This window comes from Poecilia latipinna, unplaced genomic scaffold, assembly GCF_001443285.1.
Source record: "Poecilia latipinna isolate Pla-1442-1.1 unplaced genomic scaffold, P_latipinna-1.0 Scaffold1318, whole genome shotgun sequence".
Taxonomy (NCBI): domain Eukaryota; kingdom Metazoa; phylum Chordata; class Actinopteri; order Cyprinodontiformes; family Poeciliidae; genus Poecilia; species Poecilia latipinna.
Genome location: NW_015113934.1, coordinates 154,438 through 176,784, shown reverse-complemented (window position 1 = coordinate 176,784; position 22,347 = coordinate 154,438). Strand labels below are relative to the sequence as shown.

At 40.0% G+C, this 22,347-nt stretch overlaps 1 protein-coding gene across 3 annotated transcripts in view; it reads left to right on the top strand.

The window, feature by feature from the left end:
• Positions 1 to 16,936, top strand: part of nup214 (nucleoporin 214) — a 29,538-nt gene extending 12,602 nt beyond the window's left edge. The window contains exons 12-36 of one of the 3 annotated variants that reach the window (XM_015055501.1): positions 68 to 494; positions 616 to 743; positions 863 to 951; positions 1,944 to 2,027; positions 2,955 to 3,104; positions 3,516 to 3,674; positions 3,810 to 3,913; positions 3,991 to 4,173; positions 5,000 to 5,088; positions 5,173 to 5,256; positions 5,429 to 5,728; positions 5,880 to 6,047; positions 6,829 to 6,940; positions 7,312 to 7,363; positions 7,999 to 8,068; positions 8,263 to 8,347; positions 8,444 to 8,496; positions 8,589 to 10,142; positions 10,719 to 10,786; positions 10,888 to 11,056; positions 11,448 to 11,606; positions 12,672 to 12,843; positions 13,977 to 14,122; positions 14,870 to 14,903; positions 16,530 to 16,936. In XM_015055501.1, coding sequence (XP_014910987.1) covers positions 68 to 494; positions 616 to 743; positions 863 to 951; positions 1,944 to 2,027; positions 2,955 to 3,104; positions 3,516 to 3,674; positions 3,810 to 3,913; positions 3,991 to 4,173; positions 5,000 to 5,088; positions 5,173 to 5,256; positions 5,429 to 5,728; positions 5,880 to 6,047; positions 6,829 to 6,940; positions 7,312 to 7,363; positions 7,999 to 8,068; positions 8,263 to 8,347; positions 8,444 to 8,496; positions 8,589 to 10,142; positions 10,719 to 10,786; positions 10,888 to 11,056; positions 11,448 to 11,606; positions 12,672 to 12,843; positions 13,977 to 14,122; positions 14,870 to 14,903; positions 16,530 to 16,566 — 4,676 coding nt within the window. In that variant the 3' untranslated portion in view covers positions 16,567 to 16,936. Of the gene's footprint in view, positions 1 to 67; positions 495 to 615; positions 744 to 862; positions 952 to 1,943; positions 2,028 to 2,954; positions 3,105 to 3,515; positions 3,675 to 3,809; positions 3,914 to 3,990; positions 4,174 to 4,999; positions 5,089 to 5,169; positions 5,257 to 5,428; positions 5,729 to 5,879; positions 6,048 to 6,828; positions 6,941 to 7,311; positions 7,364 to 7,998; positions 8,069 to 8,262; positions 8,348 to 8,443; positions 8,497 to 8,588; positions 10,143 to 10,718; positions 10,787 to 10,887; positions 11,057 to 11,447; positions 11,607 to 12,671; positions 12,844 to 13,976; positions 14,123 to 14,869; positions 14,904 to 16,529 lie in introns of all 3 variants that reach the window. The other 2 variants (XM_015055502.1, XM_015055500.1) reach the window with 2 other exon arrangements.
• Positions 16,937 to 22,347: the final 5,411 nt, after the last annotated feature.

Here is a 22,347-nt window from a genome sequence, read left to right as displayed (position 1 = left end):
ATTCAGCTTGTGATGAGATGCACTACAAGTGATTTTTTTTTTTTTTTTTTTCTTCTTCTATGCACAGGTTTCTCGGCAGCCCAACCAGCCAAAACCGCTGCCTCGGCTGGATCTGCTCCAGCAGCATTCTCAAACATTGCTCTTGCGTCCGTTTCTTCTGCCTCGTCTGCTCCTCCTGCGTCTTCCTCGGCTGTCCCGTTCAGTTTTGTTCCTACGGTTCCCGTGTCATCCTCTTCATCAGATTTTACTTTCTCAGTTCCAACCACCTCCACTGCCCCTCCTGCTTTCTCTCTTGGGGGATCTGGACCTTTCAGCTCAGCGTCCTCAAACTTCTCTTTTGCTTCCAAACCTCCGTCTGAAACTCCCTCTGCTGCTTCAGCATTTTCATTCAGCACCCCTTCCATGAAACCCGCAGCAGCTGCAGCTCCAGCGTCGACACCCCAGAGCCTCCCTGCTGCCTCCCTTCCTTCTGTCAAATTAAATCTAAACGACAGGTACTCGACTCATTTTTTTACTTATTATTTTTTGTTTTACTTCTCCTTTTACTGAAGCTTTTTTTTATAAACATTTCGGCAAGAATATAGAGATGCAAAAGTTATTATTTTCTTTCTTTAGATTTACATCAGGGGAGAGTCCAGCACCAGCCTTCTCCTTTAATTCCACACTTCCCAAGGCTGTCGTCTCCTCTTCCAGTGCAGCAAGCTCCCTTTCATTCCCAGCCCCCAAGCCCCCAGTTGTATTGAGTAAGGAGATGTTTTTTTTTTTTTTTTTTTTTAAAGAAAACAGTAAATAAAAGCTTAAATTTAAACTACAATAATCCTAGTATGGGTTGTTGTTTTTAATCTATTAATTGTTTTGTCAGCCCCAGTGCGCCCTGTCCAGGCGGGCACACCTCCCACAGCTGTCCAGAAACCGGCTCCTGCTACACAAGGGCGTGCCCAACCTCCACAGGTACTGTTGTAAAGCTCAGGCTTTATGGAGGTCGACTTTTTGCTTTGCCCAAAATTATGTCATGTCTCTTTGACTGAATACTTAATCAAAATAATTATCAAAAGAAGTCTACGAAATGTAGAGACCCCTTTTGCAAGACTTGAACGACCTGAAGTATTTCATCACTGTTAAAGCATGTAAACAGTCCTTCAGAACCGTTGAATTTGCTCAAGTTTTGAAGGTATCGGTTGTTTTGTAAGTGATATGGTCTGCAGAAGCACCAGAGCCTGTACTCTCGAAGATTCTCGCAGAATTATAATTCCTGCCGACGAGTCCTGGCTCAAGAGTGATTCAGTCAGCTGCTGAGAGTGACTCAGAAATTCCTCTCTCAGTGAGGAGGTGTAGTTGACCCCCGTTGTTAGGCGTGACACCGTCTTCTAGGGCCTGCCAACCTTTCATGTGGTCTGTTTTTGCAGTTTTTGTCTGTTAGCCAGTTTTTTCTACCTTATTGCTGTAGAATTGCTGGTTTATTTTCCCACTTTTGTCTGACATCTAACGGTGCACAGCTCCGTATAAACCAGATATTGGAGCAGCTGTGCAAAAATACTAATATGCTTAGATACAGATGTTTTGCAAAAAACTTGTGATTAAAGTACACAACTGGTTTGAAGTTGCAGCTTTTTTTTAAAGAATAAAGGAGAAGGCTGAGTACTAATACAGTGCTTAATCCCTTTTATCAGTCCAGATGTGATCATTGAAATGATTTTTAGTGAAGCTTTATTAATCAGCAAACAGAAGATTCAGCTGTTACGAAACCTTGATTTTAGTGGTTGCCACTAGCAACAAAATAATACCATCACAAAGGCAAGAAAAGTGAAACTATAATGGATTTTGTCAAATAGTTTTTTTTGTTTGTTTGTTTTCTTTTTTTTTTTACTTAAACTGCAGTGTTTTCTAAAGCTTTGGAGGCAAGAGGCTGCAAATAATCATGTCTTGGTATTATCATTATTCAGGCAACGGTTAGCATGAAGACCCTGGAGAAGCAGCTGCAGCAGAAGAAAGAATCTGATCCCATTATGACTGGTATTTTGGAGGAGGTAAGATGCATCCTCCTGTTAATGCCGACATGTTCGAGGGTTCACTTCATTATTGGTGACACTGTTGTTGCGCAAACAATTGAAGCTACTATTCAAACTTGGTCTGATTTTTTTTTTTTTATTATTATTATTTTATTGGCAGGAACATTAAGTGGAGCTAATCTCTTATGTAAAAAGTAACAGTGGATTACCTTTCGCTTTTTAATAATGACTAGACTAAATAGATTCCTCTTGTAATTGCCTGTTATTATGTCGGTGAACAATCATCATATGCTGATAAAGCTTTCAAACGTATGACCCATGCAGAATTATGAGTGGCCTTCCACTCAAAACACTGATTATTATGTTAACTATATTAGACAGAAAACATTGTGAGCCTCGTATTAAATACCCAATTGCAATTATTTCAAAACAAAATACACAATAATTTTGTGGGAAGAGACAGAAGGCACAGTCTGAATTATTTCAACTGTGGATTATTGGAGCATTTTAGGAATAAACAAGAGCCATAAGCAGTTTTTGCAATTAAAATAAAACAAAAAAATAACTTTAAAAAGTGCTGTTTTTGAACTAATGGAAATTAAAATGAAAGTAACATTTATGCCAAAGATGAGTGTAGGAAACATGCTAATGAGATTATAAATCACTGAGAACAGTTACAAAATGTGAGTTAAAATCAAGTAACAAAGTTGGTAATAAACTTTGCAACATTAGGTGGCGAAAACTTAAAATGGTTTTTCTTTCATTTTTGTGCTTCCAGTCTTTTAGGCTAGTTAGTTATCAGCTTGTAAAGTTATTTATGCTCAAACGTTTTTGGAAAATCTGTAAATGATTCATAACATTGCTGAATTATATAAATACATGTTGTAGATCTATAAACTGCTCTAATACACAGTAGCAATGACATTTTTTTGGCTTGTACATCAGATTGCACACTTCCAGAAGGAGCTAGACGACCTGAAATCGCGCAGCATGAAAGCCAACTTTAAGGTCGGTACTAATGACGAGATGAAGGACCTGAGAAAAGAATCTGAAGACCTTCACATCTTCACCCTGGAAATAAAGGAAACCACTGAGGTAACACTGTGTTTAATAAAAAATTATTGCTCAAAAACAGATTGAGTCGACCTAAAGACACAAACTCTAGCACAAATGTGTTACACACACGAAAAATGATAGTGGTTATAGTTATTTTTAAAGTTTTCTTTTGAGGAAAATATCTTAAGTGAATGTTTTGTTTTGCATTTTTTTTAACCTTGAAAATATTTTGTAAAACATTGAATGTACTATTCATCAAAGCATACTGTAACACTTATTATTAATTACAAAATCAGACGCTGCCCGCACCCTGGCAGGTCCGGAGCAACTGAAGGATCCCTTTTTGTGTTGATCTGGTTTTCATAATCTTGATTTGCAAAAACACTAAGTGAAGACCAAGAAAAGTTGTTGAAGTTGACATCAATCATTTTCTTTCTTCTGATTTCAAAGTCTCTCCATGGGGACATTGGGACGCTGAAAACCACTTTAATTGAAGGTTTTGCTGGAGCAGAGGAAGCCAAAACGCAGAGCGAGTTGAGCAAAGACAAAAATTACCGACAGCTGCTGTACAAAAAGTCTCTCGATCCACGCAGCGAAGAACAGCTCAAGGTGAGATGTGCAGTAAAATATTAACTCATGTCACAGTTGTAGTAATACTAAGTATTTATGAGTTATGTAAAAAAAAAAAAAGACCTGCATGTTCCCCTCCAAAAAATGTTGTGGATCTGTTTTTTTCTAACTCAGGAGATTCGCAGACTTTACCAGTATGTCACTTCTGCCGTGGAAGACGTTAATGACGTCTTAGACGTGGAATGGGAAAAACACCTGGAGAAGAAGAAGAAGCAGAAGTGAGTCTAAAAGCCTAACAGATGGACCCCATCTCTGAACACTGAGAATATTGTGTTTGCTCATTGTTTGTTTACAGACACATGGTTGTTCCTGGACGGGAGGGTCTGTTCACTACACTGTCCAACAACATCTACATCATCAACCAGCAAAAGAACCGGCTGGACCAGCTGGTTCAGGAGCTCGCATCCCTGCGCCTTTACAGTAAAAACGCTGCTCCTTCCATTAGCCAGAACATTGCAACTGGATCTACAGCTGCTGGGTAAATAAAAGGATTGGGCCGAGAATTATGCATGTATTTAATATATATTATCTACAACATTTTATTGGTTCCGTATTTACATTTTTACAACTAATATAAAGAATTTGAATACTTTCCAAATCCATATGAGTGTCCAAAAACAGATGATTAAGAATGGAAAATGTTTTTATTTCCAGACTGCAATCACCATCAGGTTTTCCTGAAATATTACACGCTCTTTCAAATTGGCTCTTAAATTTAATGGTTTAGCTATTTTGGAAGTCCAAATACTTATGAAGTTGTGTGGACAGACTTTACTCTTTTAATAAACAAAGTTGTTTGAAATTAACTTGGAACAAAAAGTCATTGCTTAGGTTGTGCACTTTTTATGTTGTTTCTAAATTTCAGATGAAACTTCTCTGACTCCAAGTCAGAGGACAGCCTCAAATTTGGACCCCAAAATATATTACTGTTTCTCCAATGATTTCTGCTTCCACACAGTTAAGACCAACAGATTTAAATGTAAAAGTTCAATTCAACCAAGAAATTTGTTTCCGATAGAAAACGAAACCAGTTTCTCTCTAAAGATAATAAAAACCATTTGAGAGTTTCAGTTTTTGTTATGAAGAAGTGACATATCCAAAAATGTTATCACTCAGCATTCAGTTAAAAAAAAATGTCAATATTCACAAACTTAACTTTATTACTGTTGTAAAGTTGTTTTTAAAGACTGACTTTTTAAAAAGATGTGTGTGTGTGTGTGTTTTACTTTCTTACATCAGAGACATGTTGTGGTGTGAATACAAATAATTCTGTCTAAATTATCTTTTTTTCTATGTTTTCATAGTTTTGAAAATGAGCTTGAGAGTTTAAAGGATGCATTCCTGAAAGCCAGGCTGGATGTTACTCCGCCTAAAGTCCAAGCCAAATCTTCAGGTATTACCCAGTTTTTTTTTAAATATAAAGTCATGGACAATATTTGAATATTTTAAAACATTGACAATATGTTTTCATCAGCAGTCAAGATATCACCAGTTAAACAATCCCAACTTCGCAATTTCCTCTCAAAGGGACAGATGCCTCCTGTCCGCTCAACTGCACCAGGTATTTTCATTTTAGATGGTTGCATGTGATTTTAAAGTCTTTGCTTTATGTTAAAGTGTGAACAAACACACAGACGTGTATAAGAATGAATAACTTTCAAACAGAATGAAAAACTTACTTCAAAGTAATTGATATTTTTTTTTTTTTTTTTACTTTTTATCCCCCATTGTAGCCAACTTGTCCCGTTCAGCGTTCCTTTCCCCGAAATACTACGAGGACCTGGACGATGCAAGCTCAACGTCCTCTCTGTCCCAGTCCTTGGAGCCTCACCCGTCCCACTTGGACCAGGAAGAGGAAGAACTACAACCACTACAGCCCCCAGCTGTGACAGTGTTATCCACCCCCCGCCACCCCACAGTTGTAAGGACCCCGTCTATCCAACCAGGCTTCGGAGGCATTCAGTCCACCCCGCTACCAAAGATTCACTCGGCTCCATCTTTGGGTTTTGGACTGAGCCCTATTCCCAGTCCTGGTAATTATGTGCTGCCTGCTTGTTATTGAGTTCAAACTGCTAATACAATAAACCAGATTCTTTTAGAGTTTTCCATCTTTCATATAAAACAAGGCTGTCGCTTTGAACAGTAAAATCACATACCATCATATGTGCTGTTTCTACGTTTTAGTTCCAACCAATAAAATCAATCTCAGTGGGGCTGACAGCACTGCTCTTGCCACAAAGACAGTAAAACATGGCGCTCCTCCGACAGAGAGAACTGTCCCTGTCACCATGTCTGCCCAGCAGGCTGCAGCCAATGCAGCCATGCGCAGACAAATGGCCAATCAGAAGACGGGTAGGTGGAACTTCTTGTATTGATGTCTTACCATCTTTAATCTATGCACTTTTTTCGAATGAGACCAACGATTCTTTGCAGTTCTCCGTATGAGATTTCATTTCGTTTTACATTTAAATTTATTTGGGTTCACTTTAAAACAATAGATCTCTGGGATTTCTTTCTCTCTAACTGGAACAACTTCCTGAGTTTTAAGTTTTTTTGCTTTCTCTTCTTGGACACACTGCTTTCACATCTTAGGGAAAGGGAAATTAATAACCACAGTGATTTACACATCAATGATTTTGTGCTTGTACTCCATGGTGTATCAACATTTGTTATATCTTGCTTAGTTTGCATCAGGTTTTTCCTGTCCTAAATTATGACTTGGGTATTATCGTGGGTAATTTTTTTAATTACATATTTGAAGAGTATAGCAGAAACACCATTAATGTAGAAGCTATTAAGACACAAGCTAAGAATATTACTTAGATTTGTTTGACTTCTATTCAAAATGAATCCTTATTTACTCTGCACACTGAATATGTTCCAGTAGGTCTATGATGTATGTAATAAATAGGAAACCTGTTTTACATCATGTTGCAATGCCTTTTTTAAATCACCAGAGGGAGACAATGGCTTGAAGACAAAACACTCTAAATTGAAGCACTTCAAGCCCCAGACAATAACATCTGACGCTGTTATTCCTCCAACAACTTAAATCATCACAGGAACATTTTTCATAGTTTAAACACCTTATAGACATTCATCCTGTACGATGCTGATGTTTTATGTCTTCCAGCTCCTGCTAGCAGTTCCTTGACAGAGTCCACCTTAAAGACTGTTCCTCAGGTGGTCAACGTTCAGGAGCTCAAAGAAAAAGGGCTGCCTGTCCAGGTTTCTTCCATCATCAGGTAGACACTGCTAATAATTTAGACCACATATACTTCTGGTGTCGGCTTCATGAATTTAAACAAGATAATTATTGGCAATCTAAATCAAGAAAATTGTAAAATATTGGATTTATGTTAAACAATGATGATCACTTTAAGTGGACTGACGGCAATAATGGCAACGTTTACAGCATTGCATAGCAACTAATATTACAGTTTTCAGTTTTTTGTGTCTTTAAAAATGACTGATATTTAATTTTTGTTGTGACTTTGACGGAACAAAAATATGGAGAATGACTGTTTTGTTGTTAAAATGATTATTTCAGTTAAAATAACCCAGGAACATATTTTGGTTTATACATCAACTCCCCTCTTCTGTTTTTCTTTCCCAGCTCTTCGGTGCCAGATCTCACAAATCAGGCTTTTGCCAACCAAGTGAAACGAGTGAGTGTGAGCTGTGTTGTCCACACAACTTTTTTTTTTTTTTTCACCCACCTGACACCTGTTTTTTTTTTCCTTCTAATAGAATATCTCATAATAGTCACTCAACAAAATGTTTAAATGTACTTTTCTGAAAAATAAATTGGTTTGAAATACAGTAGCAGTACCCAAACTCGTAGCCAAAAATAAGTAACTTCTGTGTGTGTATATATATATATATTTCAGAGTTTTCAGGAGTTTTACTTTAGTGAAAAAGAAATCTGGCTTAATATATCTGAATCTGTGTCCTTGAACCTCTATACTGCATTAAATGTGCAAAATCCTCTGATTGCTGACCGTTTTTCCACTGAGGACAATTTTGACTGCATAGGTGAGAAATGTCTCAGGTTTCTCTCGTGTTGAGGCTACAAATTGCTGTTGGTTGACACAGCGGACCCTCCCACAAAAGCTGTTCTCGTACATTCCCAAAATAACCTAAACCTAAACATGAACGACTCGAGCACATGCATACTATTTCGATTCCCCTCCATATGCCTTCAGATTGAATTTAGTGAATAAGACACAAATGTGGAAGTGTTCAAAGTTGCCTTTATTTGTGAGTTACATGTTTTCATTATGAATTCACTGTGTCTCGGCAGACTACCACCCCAGGGATTCAAAAGATGTCAAATGAAAGTACATACGGTCTACAGCCAGGCTTCGTTTTTGGTAAGTAATCGATTGGTTACTCTGTTTGAGGACTTACAGCACAGTTGGAAATTTAATCTCATTACCTGTCGAAAACGATCATATCAGTCCAAACTTTTCATCGTTATATGTCCGCTCCTGCTCGTGATCGTTTTTGGCTTTTTGTTATCTGACTTTGGTAGCTTCTTATTGACTTGATTAACTTTTTCCTGAAGGTCAGTCATCCAAAACAGATGTTTCTGGTGTTCCTGCTAGTTCTGTGGAGCCAAGCATCAGCAAGCCGTTTTCCTTCACACCGGGGTGAGTTAACGTCACTCATGGAAAAAAAGCAGCCTGAGATTATCTATCACTGTCTTTGTTGACCAGGTTTATATCACAACTTTGTTGCTTTTGCAGGTCAGCAGGGTTCCCTTTCCCTTCTGTTTCACAAGAAGCTGGAATGACACAAGGTAAAGCCCCTTCAGTGACTTGGCATCAGCAGCGTTAAATAATAGTTTGACATGTCCACATAGTTTCAGTTGTTTCTCCTTTTATGTCCCAGCAGTTAAAGATGTCAGTAAATTCTCCTTTGGTGGAAATGGCAAGATGATATTTGGTCAGACGACGGAAGAGCCATTCTCTCTAACCCCAAAGTCTGTGGCCTCTGGCATTGGCACTGGGTCTCCCACGCTGTCTTTAAGCACATCAGGTGAAGCAGCCAAACACAGCTCCCTCTCCACAGCCTTCAGGACGGAGCCACAACCGCCGAAGACCTCTGGAGGAGAAACTCTCGGCTGTTTTTCTGGACTCCGCGTTGGCCCAGGAGAAGAAGTCAAGGATACTGTAACAAAGCCAGCTGCTGCATTTACCTTTGGGGAACCTGGACTTGGCATTGGCAAGGGAGTACAATCATTCAGCTTTGCGTCAGGCCCCCAAAAGCCAGCTGAAGATTCTGGAACTACAGATTTGTCTAAGGGTGCTTCATCAAGCAGTTTGTTCAAGCCCCCTGAAACAAACTCCAAGCCAGCTTTCTCTCTTCCCACGTCTAGTGCCGCACCTTCAGCCTTGCCCACGTCTTTTAGTAGCCTTCTTGCAGGTTCTTCAGAGGAACCAAAAGCTCCCCCACAGCTCTCAGAACCTACACCACCCCCTGAAAAAGAACCAAGCACCACTGAACCAGCTGGGGAAAGCGCCAGTCAGTCTGTGGCTCCAGAACCTGCAGTGGATTCCTCATCCACACCTGCACTTCCTGCGCTGACAACTGCCACTACACAAGACCTTCCTCCTGCCAATGTTGCACCAGCTGAAGCAACTCCTCCACCAGCATCCATTGTGCCTTTCTCAACAGAAGCCACCCCAGGCCCCCCGTCCACTTCTTCTGTTTCCACTCCTGCTGCTCCCACCGTGGCGCCGGTCTCCCAGGGAGCCACGCCAGCGTTCCAGGTTCCCATTTCCGAAAAACCAGGTTCCATTTTTACACAGCCTGCTCCTGCGCCAGCTGCTACTCCTGCTCCTGCTCCTGCTCCTGTTCCTGTCCCTGTCCCTGCTCCTGCTCCAGCTCCAGCAACAACAGACAGCAGCTCTATTGGGGCCACACCAGTTATCAACACAGCTGCTCCCACAGCCACAGCTACCACCACTACAACTGTTACCCCTGCACCAACCACCACTGCCAACACTGTTTTTGGGCAACCAGCTGCACCTCCAGCTTCCTCGGCCCCCTCGGCAACAGGATTTGGCTCGACTGGGTTTGGTGCTTCAACTGGGGCGGGTTTTAACAAATCCGTGTTTGGGCAGAGTGGCTTCGGCCAACCTACTAGCAGCAGCGCCGGATCATCTAGCGGCTTTTCTTTTACCCAGTCGGCATTTGGACCAAGCTCTAGCAGTGCAACAAGCGGGGGAGCGAGTCTTTTTGGGGCTTCAGCTGCTGGCGGTGCAAATTCGTTCTCCTTCGGCAGTGGAAGCACCAACACGGCCAGCAGCACCGGGTCAGGGCTGTTCGGACAAAGCGCAGCTCCTGCGTTTGGTCAGAGCTCTGGGTTTGGGCAGCCATCAGGCTTTGGCAGTAACACCACCACATCCTCATCTTCAGGATTCAGTTTTGGTCAACCCTCAGGTGAGTCTGAGCAGTAGTCATTGTATTTAAATTCCGTCTTGTTTGTCACCACAGTTTGTATATAACTCTGATAACTATTTCCTAGAACACATTCGATGATCTTTCTAAAATTAAAACTCACTGGGTTTTAATTTTAGACCAGTTAGCCAGAAACCATCTTGTTATTCAGAACCATAAAAAAAAGTTTTCTGAACTGCACGGCTAAAAGCGGTAATATGACACTGTCGTATCTTCCGTTGTTGAAGTTAACATCATCTGACACGTTATGAATAAAGATATGTACCCAAGAGCGATAAGCAGCTGGATGATGTGTGGTAAATGTCAACTTATCTGACCAGCCTGCTCATTTGGTGAGAATTGATGGTATTAAATGGCAGAATCTTACAAGAGGATGCTTTTTTTTATTATTATTAATAGTCAATTATTGCGTTGCACACAATTCTCAAATATTCTCATTCTGAGATTTGTATTCAAGTATCTGCCAATTAAATTTAGAAAACCTTTTTATACCTCTCTGCGAACTCACTCATTATATTTTATGAAATCATTTAACACTGAAATATGTTTTTGTCCCAGGATTTGGTTGCTCTGGTGCCACGCCCGTATTTGGCCAACCGTCTGCAACCGGAAGTGTATTTGGACAAGTATGATTCACTTAACTAGAGCAAATTTTAAAATCTCTTCTTGCAATGTAGAGCATATAAAATAAATCGCAATCTTCCCGCTTTGTTTATCCCGTCTGCAGCCGTCGTCAGGGAGCAGTTTGTTTGGTTCAGCCTCAGCCAACGCAGCAGGTTCGTCTTCTGGAGGATTCTTCAGCGGCCTCGGGGGCAAACCGAGTGAGGATGCCGCCAACAAGAACCCATTCGGCGCCACTGCTTCAACTGGAGGGTTTGGGCAGCCCGCTCAGTCTGGTATGTTGGTTATTTTTTATTTAAAAAATAAAAATAAAATAAAAGTTTGCATTCGCTATATATTATATTTATATATATATTCAAACAAAAAACATTTTTATTTAATATTTTTATATATTTACTTTTAAATGTTTGTGCATTGAGAACAAAGTGGATCCAAAGCAAAATTATATGTTTGCGTGTGCAAATTTCGACAAACTGGTTCTGATTCTGATTGAACTCATCTTGTATTGAACCCGTCACAAAAAACACATTTTGCTGTCCCAAGAGTTTCTGCGATGTATCATAATATTGTCGTTCTCGTTTTAATTTGTCATGCAATATATTGATTGATTGCTTATTGCGACAGGCTTACTTGTGACTTAGCTTTGTTTTCCCTTTTCCTTTCCAGGTTCCAACAATCTCTTTGGGAATAGCGGTGCAAAGGCCTTCGGGTTCGGCCAGTCCTCCTCTGCCTTTGGGGACCAGAAACCCAGTGGGACTTTCAGCACCGGTGCGGGGAGTGTCGCTTCTCAGGGGTTTGGCTCTTTTTCTTCACCAACAAAATCTGGTAGGTTGTAATGAAATGTTAATCATACAACAACATCAGATGTCCTACACAGTCTTGAAAAGTCTAGAAACCGTGGAAATGTACCATTTTCCAGGTCTGCGTAGGTATGGAAAATAGAAAATTAAGTGTGGGGGGAAAAAACTGTTTTGTTCTCCAGATTTTTCTTAAAGATTAATAGTGATTAAACTTTAATTGATTTATGTTAAATTGACATCATTCATCTTTGCTTTACAACATCACAAGTTGATTTTAACAAATTTTCTATTCACATTTTGCTTCTCCACTTACTGAAAACATACTAATTCAAAAATTATAAAGAAGCAATTTTTTTTTTTTTTTTTACTAATTTCTCTAAACTTTCAAATGAGGTTGAATTAGACCTGTGGTTCTTAAACCGTCTAATCTGCTGGATAGAGCAGTAACATTTTGTTTCATCAAAAGAGATCTCACAAGTCTTTTTTTATCACCGTAAAATCGAATATAATCTTATTCCAAACCAATATCTGGGATATAAAATTTAAACTGCGTTTCATCCTAACATAATTTTTATCATTTTTCGTCTCATTAGCTGTTGCTGGGATCCCAGCTATCAGCTCCACTGGGATACTGGTATAGCTCAGCACATTAATGTCCTACCTCTCTGGCCTTTGTAAGGGGAATGTAATCTTGTTACATTAGCTCAATCAATTATTTACTGGGGCATGCTGCTGGCCTGGCTGTAATTTCAGCACAGCGCGTCTCCACTGCTGCTCAGAAGCATCGAATTAGGTGTGAATTATTTGTCCCGTCTGCAAGTTATCACAGTGCTATGTTTTGAGCTGGTAAAAAAAAAAAAAAATGGTACAGCACTCATAAGTTTAATTTACAAGCATTTGTTTTAGATGCATTCAAGAAAATTAGACTTTCACTTTTTTGTGTGCAAATCTAAACCTTTTTACCTGTGAAGAGTTTGTCTTGCGCTACTTTTTTTTTTTTTTTTAAATGTAACCAATGTACAAGTGTAACCTTTTCTATTTTTCCTGCTGTACACAGTTGCAAAGCTTACTTGCGTTTTCCTTCATGCAGGGGGCTTTGGCAGTCCTCCGGTGTTTGGGAGTCCCCCGTCTTTTGGTGGTTCCCCAGCATTTGGTAGTACGGCATCATTTGGCACAAGCCCCTCCTTCACCAATCCCATGAATCCCTCGACTGGTAAAGTGTTCGGAGAGGGAACGGCTGCTGCAAACATGGGAGGATTTGGGTAAGAATCTTGATTAGCATCTAACTTGGTCTCCATACCAGGAGAAAAAAAAAAAAAGACAAAATATTTTGCATAAATTGTATTATCAGTTGCACGACGATGGACTTTTTGCTGAGAACAGCTATTTGATGCGTCAGATACAATCCTTGGTCTTTGGGTCATTTTATTGCTGCAGTTTCAAACAGTTTGAAAACGTCAGTGTGAGCAGACTGTTTGTGCTGAGCTGAAAGAGCAACAGCAGCAGAATTCAGCCTGCAGCGCAAGCCAGCGTTTTTTGAAAATCAGAACATCTTTGTGTGCTCAGCTCAAAACACACAAACCTTTACACGCACATCTTCAAACTATAACGGTGCGATAAATGACGAAAGAAAATGCAGTAGAAAAGCACTTACCTGTTCAAATAACGCGTATCTTCAAATTCAAAGTAATCACCTGATCCATAAAGACTTCAGTTGGCAGAAATTTAAAATATTCAGTTTTTGCTGTATATTATACTCCGAAATGTGTGGGGCGACTTTGTATTTGTATTTGTCGAATCGCCTTTTGCTGTTCGATTTCTATTCTTACAGGTGTTTTTGCACCTCCAAGAAAATGCAATTAAAATTTAACAGGAAATTGAAAATGTAATTTTGTCGCCCCTCCGGACATTTCTATTCTAATGATGCTGTCAGTGTTGAGCTCTTGTTTTGTCCTTTCTGTTTGTGTGTTTTGATAGTGGCGGGGTTGGTTGGCTCTGGGCCTAAAACTATGGATCTCTGCGCAGGAGTAGATTATTCCCCTCAGATAATCCCACTTTGGGGTCATGCTGCCTGCAGATTAAGCAGGCCTGCTCTCTCTGCTACTTCCACTGGGATGCTTATACTCTTGCTTTCCCTCTCAGGAATGGGTGGGTTTGCGTTCAGTGGGACAGATTAAAGACGAACACATCCTGTCCTCTCAATTCAAAATTCTCACACATTATTCTACTTCTTCCGCCTTTCAGACATGTTTCCTTGGAATTTTACAAGCAAGGATGGGAATTGTGGTTTTCTGCTTGTCTACATAAATTACTGATTCAAATGGTGACTTATATGTGCCAGCGCCAGCTCATTTTGACCTTGATGTATCGCTATAAGACTATCTTTGTGTTTCAGGTTCTCTTCAGCTCCCAGTGCCCCTTCGTTTGGCGCTCTGGCCAGTCAGACTGCTCCTTCGTTCGGGACCTTGGCCCAGCAGGGCTCCGCATTTGGAAGTCAGCCCAGCAGCTTCTCAGGCTTTGGACAGCAGCCACAGACTGGAGGTGAGGCATTTATTTAACTTGACTTTGTGTTTTTTTTTTTTTTTGTTTGTTTTTTTTTTGTTGTTGTTGTTGTTGTTTCCTCTCACCGTTTTTAAATTCCAGGAGCAGATTTTTACAGTTTTAGTTGTTCAATAGTGTCTCAGGTGTTTTGTCAATTTTCTTCAATTTTACAGTTATTCATTTTTCGTGTCGTATTAATTGCTTTTAAAATAAATGTGTAGTTTTCAAAGCGAAATAAAGAATTGGGATAATTGGCTCATTTTTAATTTTTTATTCTGCTGACCAAAAATGATGCAGGATTGCTACACAGTTTGGAAAAAGTATGGATTTAGACTTTAAGTATTTTCCAGGTCGGAAGAAAATAGAGCATGTAGAACATTTCTGCCTCCAGACATTATAACTTATTCTGCTGTCTAAAAGTCACATTCATCCATCCCTCTAGGCAATCTGTTTATCATCAGTTCATCCATCCATCATTCTGCCAGTCTGTCAATCTATTTTCTATGCGTTTAAATACAATCTGTCCATTTATCCATCAATTTGTCTGTACGTCCATCTATTCATCCAACCGTCCATCCATCAATCTGTCTCTGTCCTTTCATCCCCATCCATTTATCCTTTTATCAGTCCATCTATCCATTATGCTCTCCGTCTGCAGACAACAAACACCCATGTTTGAGTTTATCTGCATGTTGCTTTTAACTAAATCCCCCCCCCCTTTTTTTTTTTTTTTTTTTCCTATTCTAGGATTCTCAGGAAACGCGTTTGGGTCTGCAAGCCAGTAAGTGTGGTCAATGTGTTTGCAGTGATGTTTTCTGTGAGCGCTGACGAGCGAACAGAGCCACATATCTGCGTGTTTGCTGTGCGCTGCGCCTGTGGGGTTTAGAAGCTCACATCTTTTCTTCCACAACACTGCTCTCGGTTAAACCTTTCTGATTTAATACCTCCTGATCCAGCCTAATTTGGTTCCTTCCCCCCACCTCATCCCTTCCCCTCCGCTCATCCCAATTTAGAAGTGGTCTCTGTTATTTGACTGAACTTCTAGAGAATGTTTTCTGTTTGACCACTGAATATGAATGAAGCCAAATTAATAAAACATTGGCTCATATTAAAGATGCTAGAGTACTGGTTAGTGCTGGGCATACTAAATACGTATTGAAGTCTGTGGAGGTTTAGCTCATCAGTTCTGCTGCCTTTAGTCGTTAGATTTCCTGTTTTTATGCCAGCGCGTCTCCTACCTTCCTAGTCCTTTTTCCTTCATTTCTGCCGCCTTATGTTGCCGTGTGTCACATGGCAACCAGTGTTGCCCCGGAGTCTCTTCCAGCAAATGCATGCTAAAGTGCACAGAACTGTGTGGACTCGTCCTAGCTTATTGGACACATTCACGTTCTGATATAAATTTTACAATTACTCTATTTTTTCATGTATTTTTTGTGTGTGTGCGTGTTCTGAGAAGGGCAGACTTAAACCTACTGTCTTAACTGAGAATTGAGAAAAAGAGAAAAACTGTTTAGCCTGAATGTAGCTAATATAAATTGGCTATTCTCAGTGGAATCTTGATTTACTATGTCACTGTTTTCTGTTTAACCCAAATAGCTTTTGTAACACTGGAAGTAACATCTCAGTAGTTTATGAGATAAGAAATCACTCTTTCAGATTTATGTATTCAGTTTATTAGGGGAGGACTGGACATCTTACAGCCTCCGGTCCACATCCAGCTCTCTAGACGTCCCTAAGCGGTCAGTTGGTGGTCAGTCGGAACATTTAAATTCAACAAGCATGAAGTGTTAATTCTGCACAGTAATTTTGATTTTCTACTTTTATTTAAAAAAATAATTTTTTCCTAAGGTGGCTACTATAAACCTCTGAGCAGCCACATCAGCACCCTCTTGTGTTTTCCCATAATAAAAAAACAGATTAATAACTTTTTTGTTCTTAAGTTAGTCAATTTGTCAGTTCGAGCCATAAGCTTGTGCATTTTTTAATATAGCAAATTTCCTAGCAAAGGACTGTTTTAATGCAACGTTTCGTGTTTTTGTTGTTTTCAGTTTTCATGAATACAGACTTTGCATGCCATTCGATATTCAGGCTTTTCGCTAAAGTCTCAGCGCTGTAGCTGCTGACACAGATGCTAAAGGTCACAGAGTTTTGGAATATAATATAATAATTAATAATCTCTTGGTCCAATTTCCTAATTCCTTACGGCCCTTTCCTCATTTTTGTACTGACGTAAAAAGCTAAAGTGGTTCTAATCAACTAATAGGACTTTATTTATCACTAGACTAAACATACAGATATATTACAAAAAAAAAAGTTGTAACAGTTTCTCTGTATTTATTACACCACTATTGTCTGTTCAGACTTTTTAAATTCTTTATAATCATTTTTCTTGTATTGTTTTTTTTAGGTCAAGTTCCCAAACGTTTTCTAGCTGGCGGAGTTAGTGTTCATGATATCTTCCAGAGAAACCGACAGATGCTCAGTTCTGTCTGCAATCAAGCTTTTGGAACCACACAATGCAGGGGGGAAAAGGGAAAGTAACTTTGTAAAAGGAGCAAATAAAGTGAAGCAAATGATGCATTTCCTCAGATTAAAATAAAACTTTAGCTTATAGAGCACCGTTGTTTCCCTATATGTTCTACATTTCAGCACAATGCATACTTTGTGAGCTTAGTTTGTCCTTTACCTGCAGCCGTTTGTACGAGCAGAAAAAATGATATACTTAATATTTGTCAGAGAATAATTCTAATCAAAATACTGTGGCAAGTTTTAAGATATTTTGTACTCGGAAATAAAAATAGATTGGTACAAAAGCATTCAGGTGAATATGTCAAATTTTAGTCATAATGAGTACAACTGTTTGCAATGTTGATGTATTTTAAGTCAGCCCACAACACTTTGTGAAACCAGTGATGGGGTCGGTTTAAATTAGAAAAAGAGAAGAAATACATTTTTTTTATCATTATTAAAATAAGAAAAAAGGGGTGTCTGTTTTTGTGAAAAAAATCTATGTATTTTTGTTTTTTTACATGGAAATAAAAAATATTTTTTTTCTGAATTTGATTTTTGTTTTGTTTTTTTACATTACAGATGCAATTTTTGGGCTGCACAGTGGCGCAGTTGGTAGAGCTGTTGCCTTGCAGCAAGAAAGTTCTGGGTTCAATTCCCGGCCCCCGTCTTTCTGCATGGAGTTTGCATGTTCTCCCTGTGCATGTGTGGGTTTTCTCCAGGTACTCCAGTTTCCTCCCACAGTCCAAAAACATGACCATCAGGTTAATTGGCCTCTCCAAATTGTCCCTAGGTGTGTGTGTGTGCTTGGTTGTGTGTCTCTGTTGCCATGCGACAGACTGGCAACCTGTCCAGGGTTACCCCACCTCTCACCCGGAACATTAGCTGGAGATTGGCACCAGCATCCCCTGACCCCACTGAGGGACAAGGGTGTAAAGAGGATGGATGCAATTTTCGCTGATATTTAAAGCTTGATTCAGGTAAATTAATAGGATTTTCATAGATGTGCTTTTGTGCTTATAGTTTTGAACTTTTGTAGACTGAAAGCTTTAATTTGAAAAATAAAAAATATGCAGGGACCCTTCATTTACCTTCTACCACAAACAAAACTGACATTTTAAAATGTTGTATTACAAAATCCTGTAGATTCATGTACAAACCGATGGCCTTTGACAAATGCCTTTTTCTACAACAAAAGTTTATCTGCAGCTCTAGCAGTGTTAAATGCTCCATCTAGGATTTCTCATTCAAGAAACTAAGGTTTTTCAAAGCGCTGCACATTTGTCCAATTCTAGATTTGTGTTGCAGCATTACAACATTCTAACACGAGCAGGGCTTGATAATTTCAGGTGCATCCAAATATTATGAGAGGAGGACTAAGATAACCCAATAACGCACTATGCTTTAATGTATTGCCACACAGCAGCAAGCTCTGGGCCTCCTTCAGACGGTTTGGTAATTAATGCTAAATCCTTGTTTATATGCAGCTCATTCCTCCATCTTCACCGAGGAGCACATCCACTCGCATACAGAGCTACGCTCTGCCATGGCGCCACTCTGTGAGGGGCGTAAGGTCTGTGGCCTGTGACATTGTGGGATGTAGCCTCTGGCAGCAGAGTTGTATGACTTGTGGATCGTGTCAGTGTCACTTCATCAGCCCTTATCTTCTGTCTTTGGCCAGAACATGTGGCAGGAGTTCCTTCGCAGCTCTGAAAGAAGCCTGAGAAATGTCAGGGTCGCAGTATGTGACCTCTAACAGAGACCCGCTAAAATTGCAACTGGAGTTTCAGTGTGTATATAAATGGGACCTCGAGGCCTGTGTTAGTGTTGTTAACTGGAACGGAGCAGGTTTCTCCAGCGTCAGGTTACTTCTTTATTCCACGTTCTGGTTAAGGAATTACAGCCGGACACGTTGACAGATTACAGCGCCACACAGGGAGTTACACAGCCCCAAACTCTGTAATGCTTTCAGCTAAAGCGGATGAGCTTATGAGATTCCCGGTGCCCACGCCACAACGGCGTTGAAAACAGAGTCCCTTTTGCTGTGTTGCGCTCTACCTCACATCTGACAGAAGTATACAGATGTAATTGTACCCCGTCTCTGTCTCTTTGTTCCCCGCGATTACAAAGTGCTCAGGAGGTTGGCAGCTGTCTTCACGGAATCCAGATAAAAATAGATTTGTCCAAACCAAACGCCCACCCTCCTGCCCGTCCGCCCCTCCCCAAGCTGCACCCCGGTTCTGTCCCACCCCCACTGTGAAATGATTAGCAGTTCTTCGCTGTCTCGCTTTGCTGACATATTCATCGTCTCCTCATGTGTGGCTGCACTTCACGCCGCTAAGCATCTTTGGTGCCATGAGGCATTTCCGTGAACATTTTCTCTGGTGAATGTTAGCAGTTGTGGTCAGTCAGGCGTCTCCTTTAGTGTACATGTACCAGCCATTCTGGTCGTCTCGCAGCAATGTGAGCTGGGTTTTTCCTTCTTTTTATTTACAGCATTGCTGAACATGGGTTTCAGCGGAGCAGAGGCTTTCGTTTACCCTGGTGGGTCATTTTTTTGTGCTCTGATGATCTAATAATCCTCTAACAAATAAGCCCAGCATTGCTTTGCTGAGGCAACGTTTGCAGTAGGAGGTGCTGAGAAGTTAGTGGAGAGCTCCTCTTTTTACATGAAATAATCTAAAGAAGTGTCATGTCATTCTATTTATCCTCATTTTGAGCCATTTGCAACAATTTGCTTTGGCTCCTCTGTGATCATTTTTACTTCAGCGTTATGCATCCAAATCCATCTGTGCAATGCTGGGGAGAGTTTCCAGCGATTCAGCTGAACTGAATTTGAGAGTTGAATGAAAATCATGCCACTGGTAACACAATATAATGCAGATTTTCTCTAGTCCACACAAAGGGCTTGTATGCAGTATGTGAAATTTGATTTCAGTACTTTCCAGGTTTGGAAATAGTTTGTATTATCCATATTTTAATCCTTGTCTTTTTGTTCAAAAGTGAAGATATACATATATATTTTCTGGTAGATATTTTTCTAACCAGATAAAAAAAACAAAAAAACAAAAAAACTTCACCAATATCAAGATCTCTTTCACACAGGTGACGTGGCAAAGTAAGGCATCAGAACATCTCACAGAGGACAAGACGGTTGGACAATAGCAATGAAAAAAAGTGCAAATAATTTGACAAAGTGGAGTAGTTATTCTGGCAACAAAATGTTAAAAACAGGCCTTGTTCAAAGGATTTCTGTTATCAATTTCTTCATATTGACAACACTTTGCGCAGTACACAAATTAAGACCATCTGCTAATCTCTTCGACAGCAAATAATTCACATTTTCATTCTTCGCTTGACATTTATGCAAGAAATTTTAACAGGGTCTCGGAAAGTTTAATCATTATTTAGCAGTCTTTTTTCTTTTTTTCTTTTTTTTTTTTCCAAATTAGCTACTTGCTAAAGTTTTAAAACAAGTGAGAAAATTATATGATTTTCTTACAATCTCTTCCTGTTTTACAGATTAGTACTACTCTTATACGGAGCCTAAGGTTTTAAGTCTCACGCTCAGTGAATTGTGGGACTTTTCTGCATTTTCTTCTTCCTATTAAAATACGGACTGCAGCAGCGCTGTCACCGGCTCATTCTGAAATGGCTGAAAGAGGAACTTTGAGCTTTGAGGAGCACGAACGATAACATCCTTAACCTTTCAGCTTTTAATTACACTACCTGCCTCAGCTGCTTTTCTTCGCTCGCTTTCTCTCTGCCTTTAATTTGCTCGGGGATTAGGCAGGTTACTTATCTTGATACTTCAAAGGAGCTTTACACTAAAAGCTTTAATTTCAGTCAAACTCTGACTATTCAAAGAGTACAAAGTACTCTTAACCTTTGTTTACTTGTAACCCAACAAGAAAAAAAAAAGTAAAAAAAAAAGAAACAGGTGCATGCTACAGCAATTTAAGCATTTGGCTTCCCTGTGTGAGAATGGATTACCGAGAATGGGCTTAAAGTCTTATCTATTAGGCACGGTCATGGATGTCGGGCATTACCACAGATGTCAGGGCGAAAGGATTTCGGTATCGTCAGAGCTGCGGTGATTCTTGGAGAAAGGTCAAAGAAGTGCTAATCAGAATGGAAGATATCTGCCTTTACTTCCCCCGTGGATTTAAATTTAGACACCGCGTCGTCCCCGTTTGATGACAGTAGTTTTAACATTTTGCAACGCATGGGGCTGTTGAGTTCATTATTTAAGCAAGCAGCCTCTTGGGAACATTTTGGTTTCAGCTTTTCGCCCTGTCGATATGTAGAGTAGGTAATGATGCGATCTGCTGAATCAAGGATTCTTTCCGCCCCTCCTCCTTTACCAAACAAGCATCTTCCAAGTCAATGCAAATTAAACACTGCAGATTGTCCCCAGATGTGTTCTGGCTGCAACGTTTGTAAACTTAAATCAGATAAATCAATATCCAGCTATAGGTTCTCTGTTTTGCTCTTTGCTTTTACGTGGAAAAAAAAAGAAGAAAAAATTACATTTTCCATCGAGTCCGGATTCCACTGCAGTCCATCAATTGAGCAACGTCAGTAATATTTAATTGTGTGAAATCACATGCAGGATGTATGATCAGCTGACATAAAATGTAACCAGTTTCACCATATTTCCACACATTCTCCTGCTTTCAGTTCATTTTCTGCATCTGTCACTGTTATCCATGACAGATGCATGGATAACAACTTGCAAGTTAAGTTTAAAGGACCCTTTGGCTCTGTGTCAATGCTGGGAGTTAAAGTTTTCAAACTCACACAAGTTAATTACGAACTCGAGTCAGACGAGAGTTTAACTCTCGCACAAGGCTGAGTTTGTAATTGCACCAAGTATGTTGATGCTTTCCCCTCAGGAGCTGCTTGTGATGTCTGAGTTTATTACAAAAAGCCTTGGCAGCGCGTGGGAGGTGTGGGCTCCCAACTCCATCACCTGCTGTAATTACACTGATGGCAGCCAAAGGTTGCCTCTGAGTCGTCCTGCCTCGGCTTGTGGGATGTTCAATGCTTAATAGCTATCATTAATTTAAATGGAATATCACATTATGCTGTGTACGCTAATCAACCATTGTCCTACCTCGAGCTTCGGCCTGGCGGTCCAGATGTACGTGCCGCTCAAAACGTCATCCTCTTACATAACCGCGGGGACTGCGGCGGGAATGGCAGGCTCGGAGCTTAGGAGTGATTTATCTGCTTTGTTGCGGCGTTTAATTCCAATAAATGTTGCGTAACGTTGTCTGGGTGGCACCTGCGAGCGCGGAACAGCGTCGCGGCCTTTGAGGGTTTTAAAAAGTTTCGAATTTGACTCGCAGAGGTCTGCCCCGGGGGTTTGATGTCACTAATAAAACGCCGTTATATTGCAAAGCTGTCTGGAAATGCAGCTTTGGAGACTCATGGCAACCTTCTGTCAGTTTAATTAAAAAAAGAAAAGAAATACTTTATAGATTTATTTTTGCTTTGGTCATTATTCTGCGGTAAATACTAAAACGTGGATAAACTAAATGTATCATAAACCTTTAGACCGTGGGGCTCACATCCGCCGTGGGTGTTAACCTGGTTCTAGTCTACTACTCATGGAGGGATTTGATCTCCACCAGTAATTATGAAGTGGAAGGAATAAGATCAATAATTGTCAATTGTCTCTCTTTTATGTTTATATATATATATATATATATAAA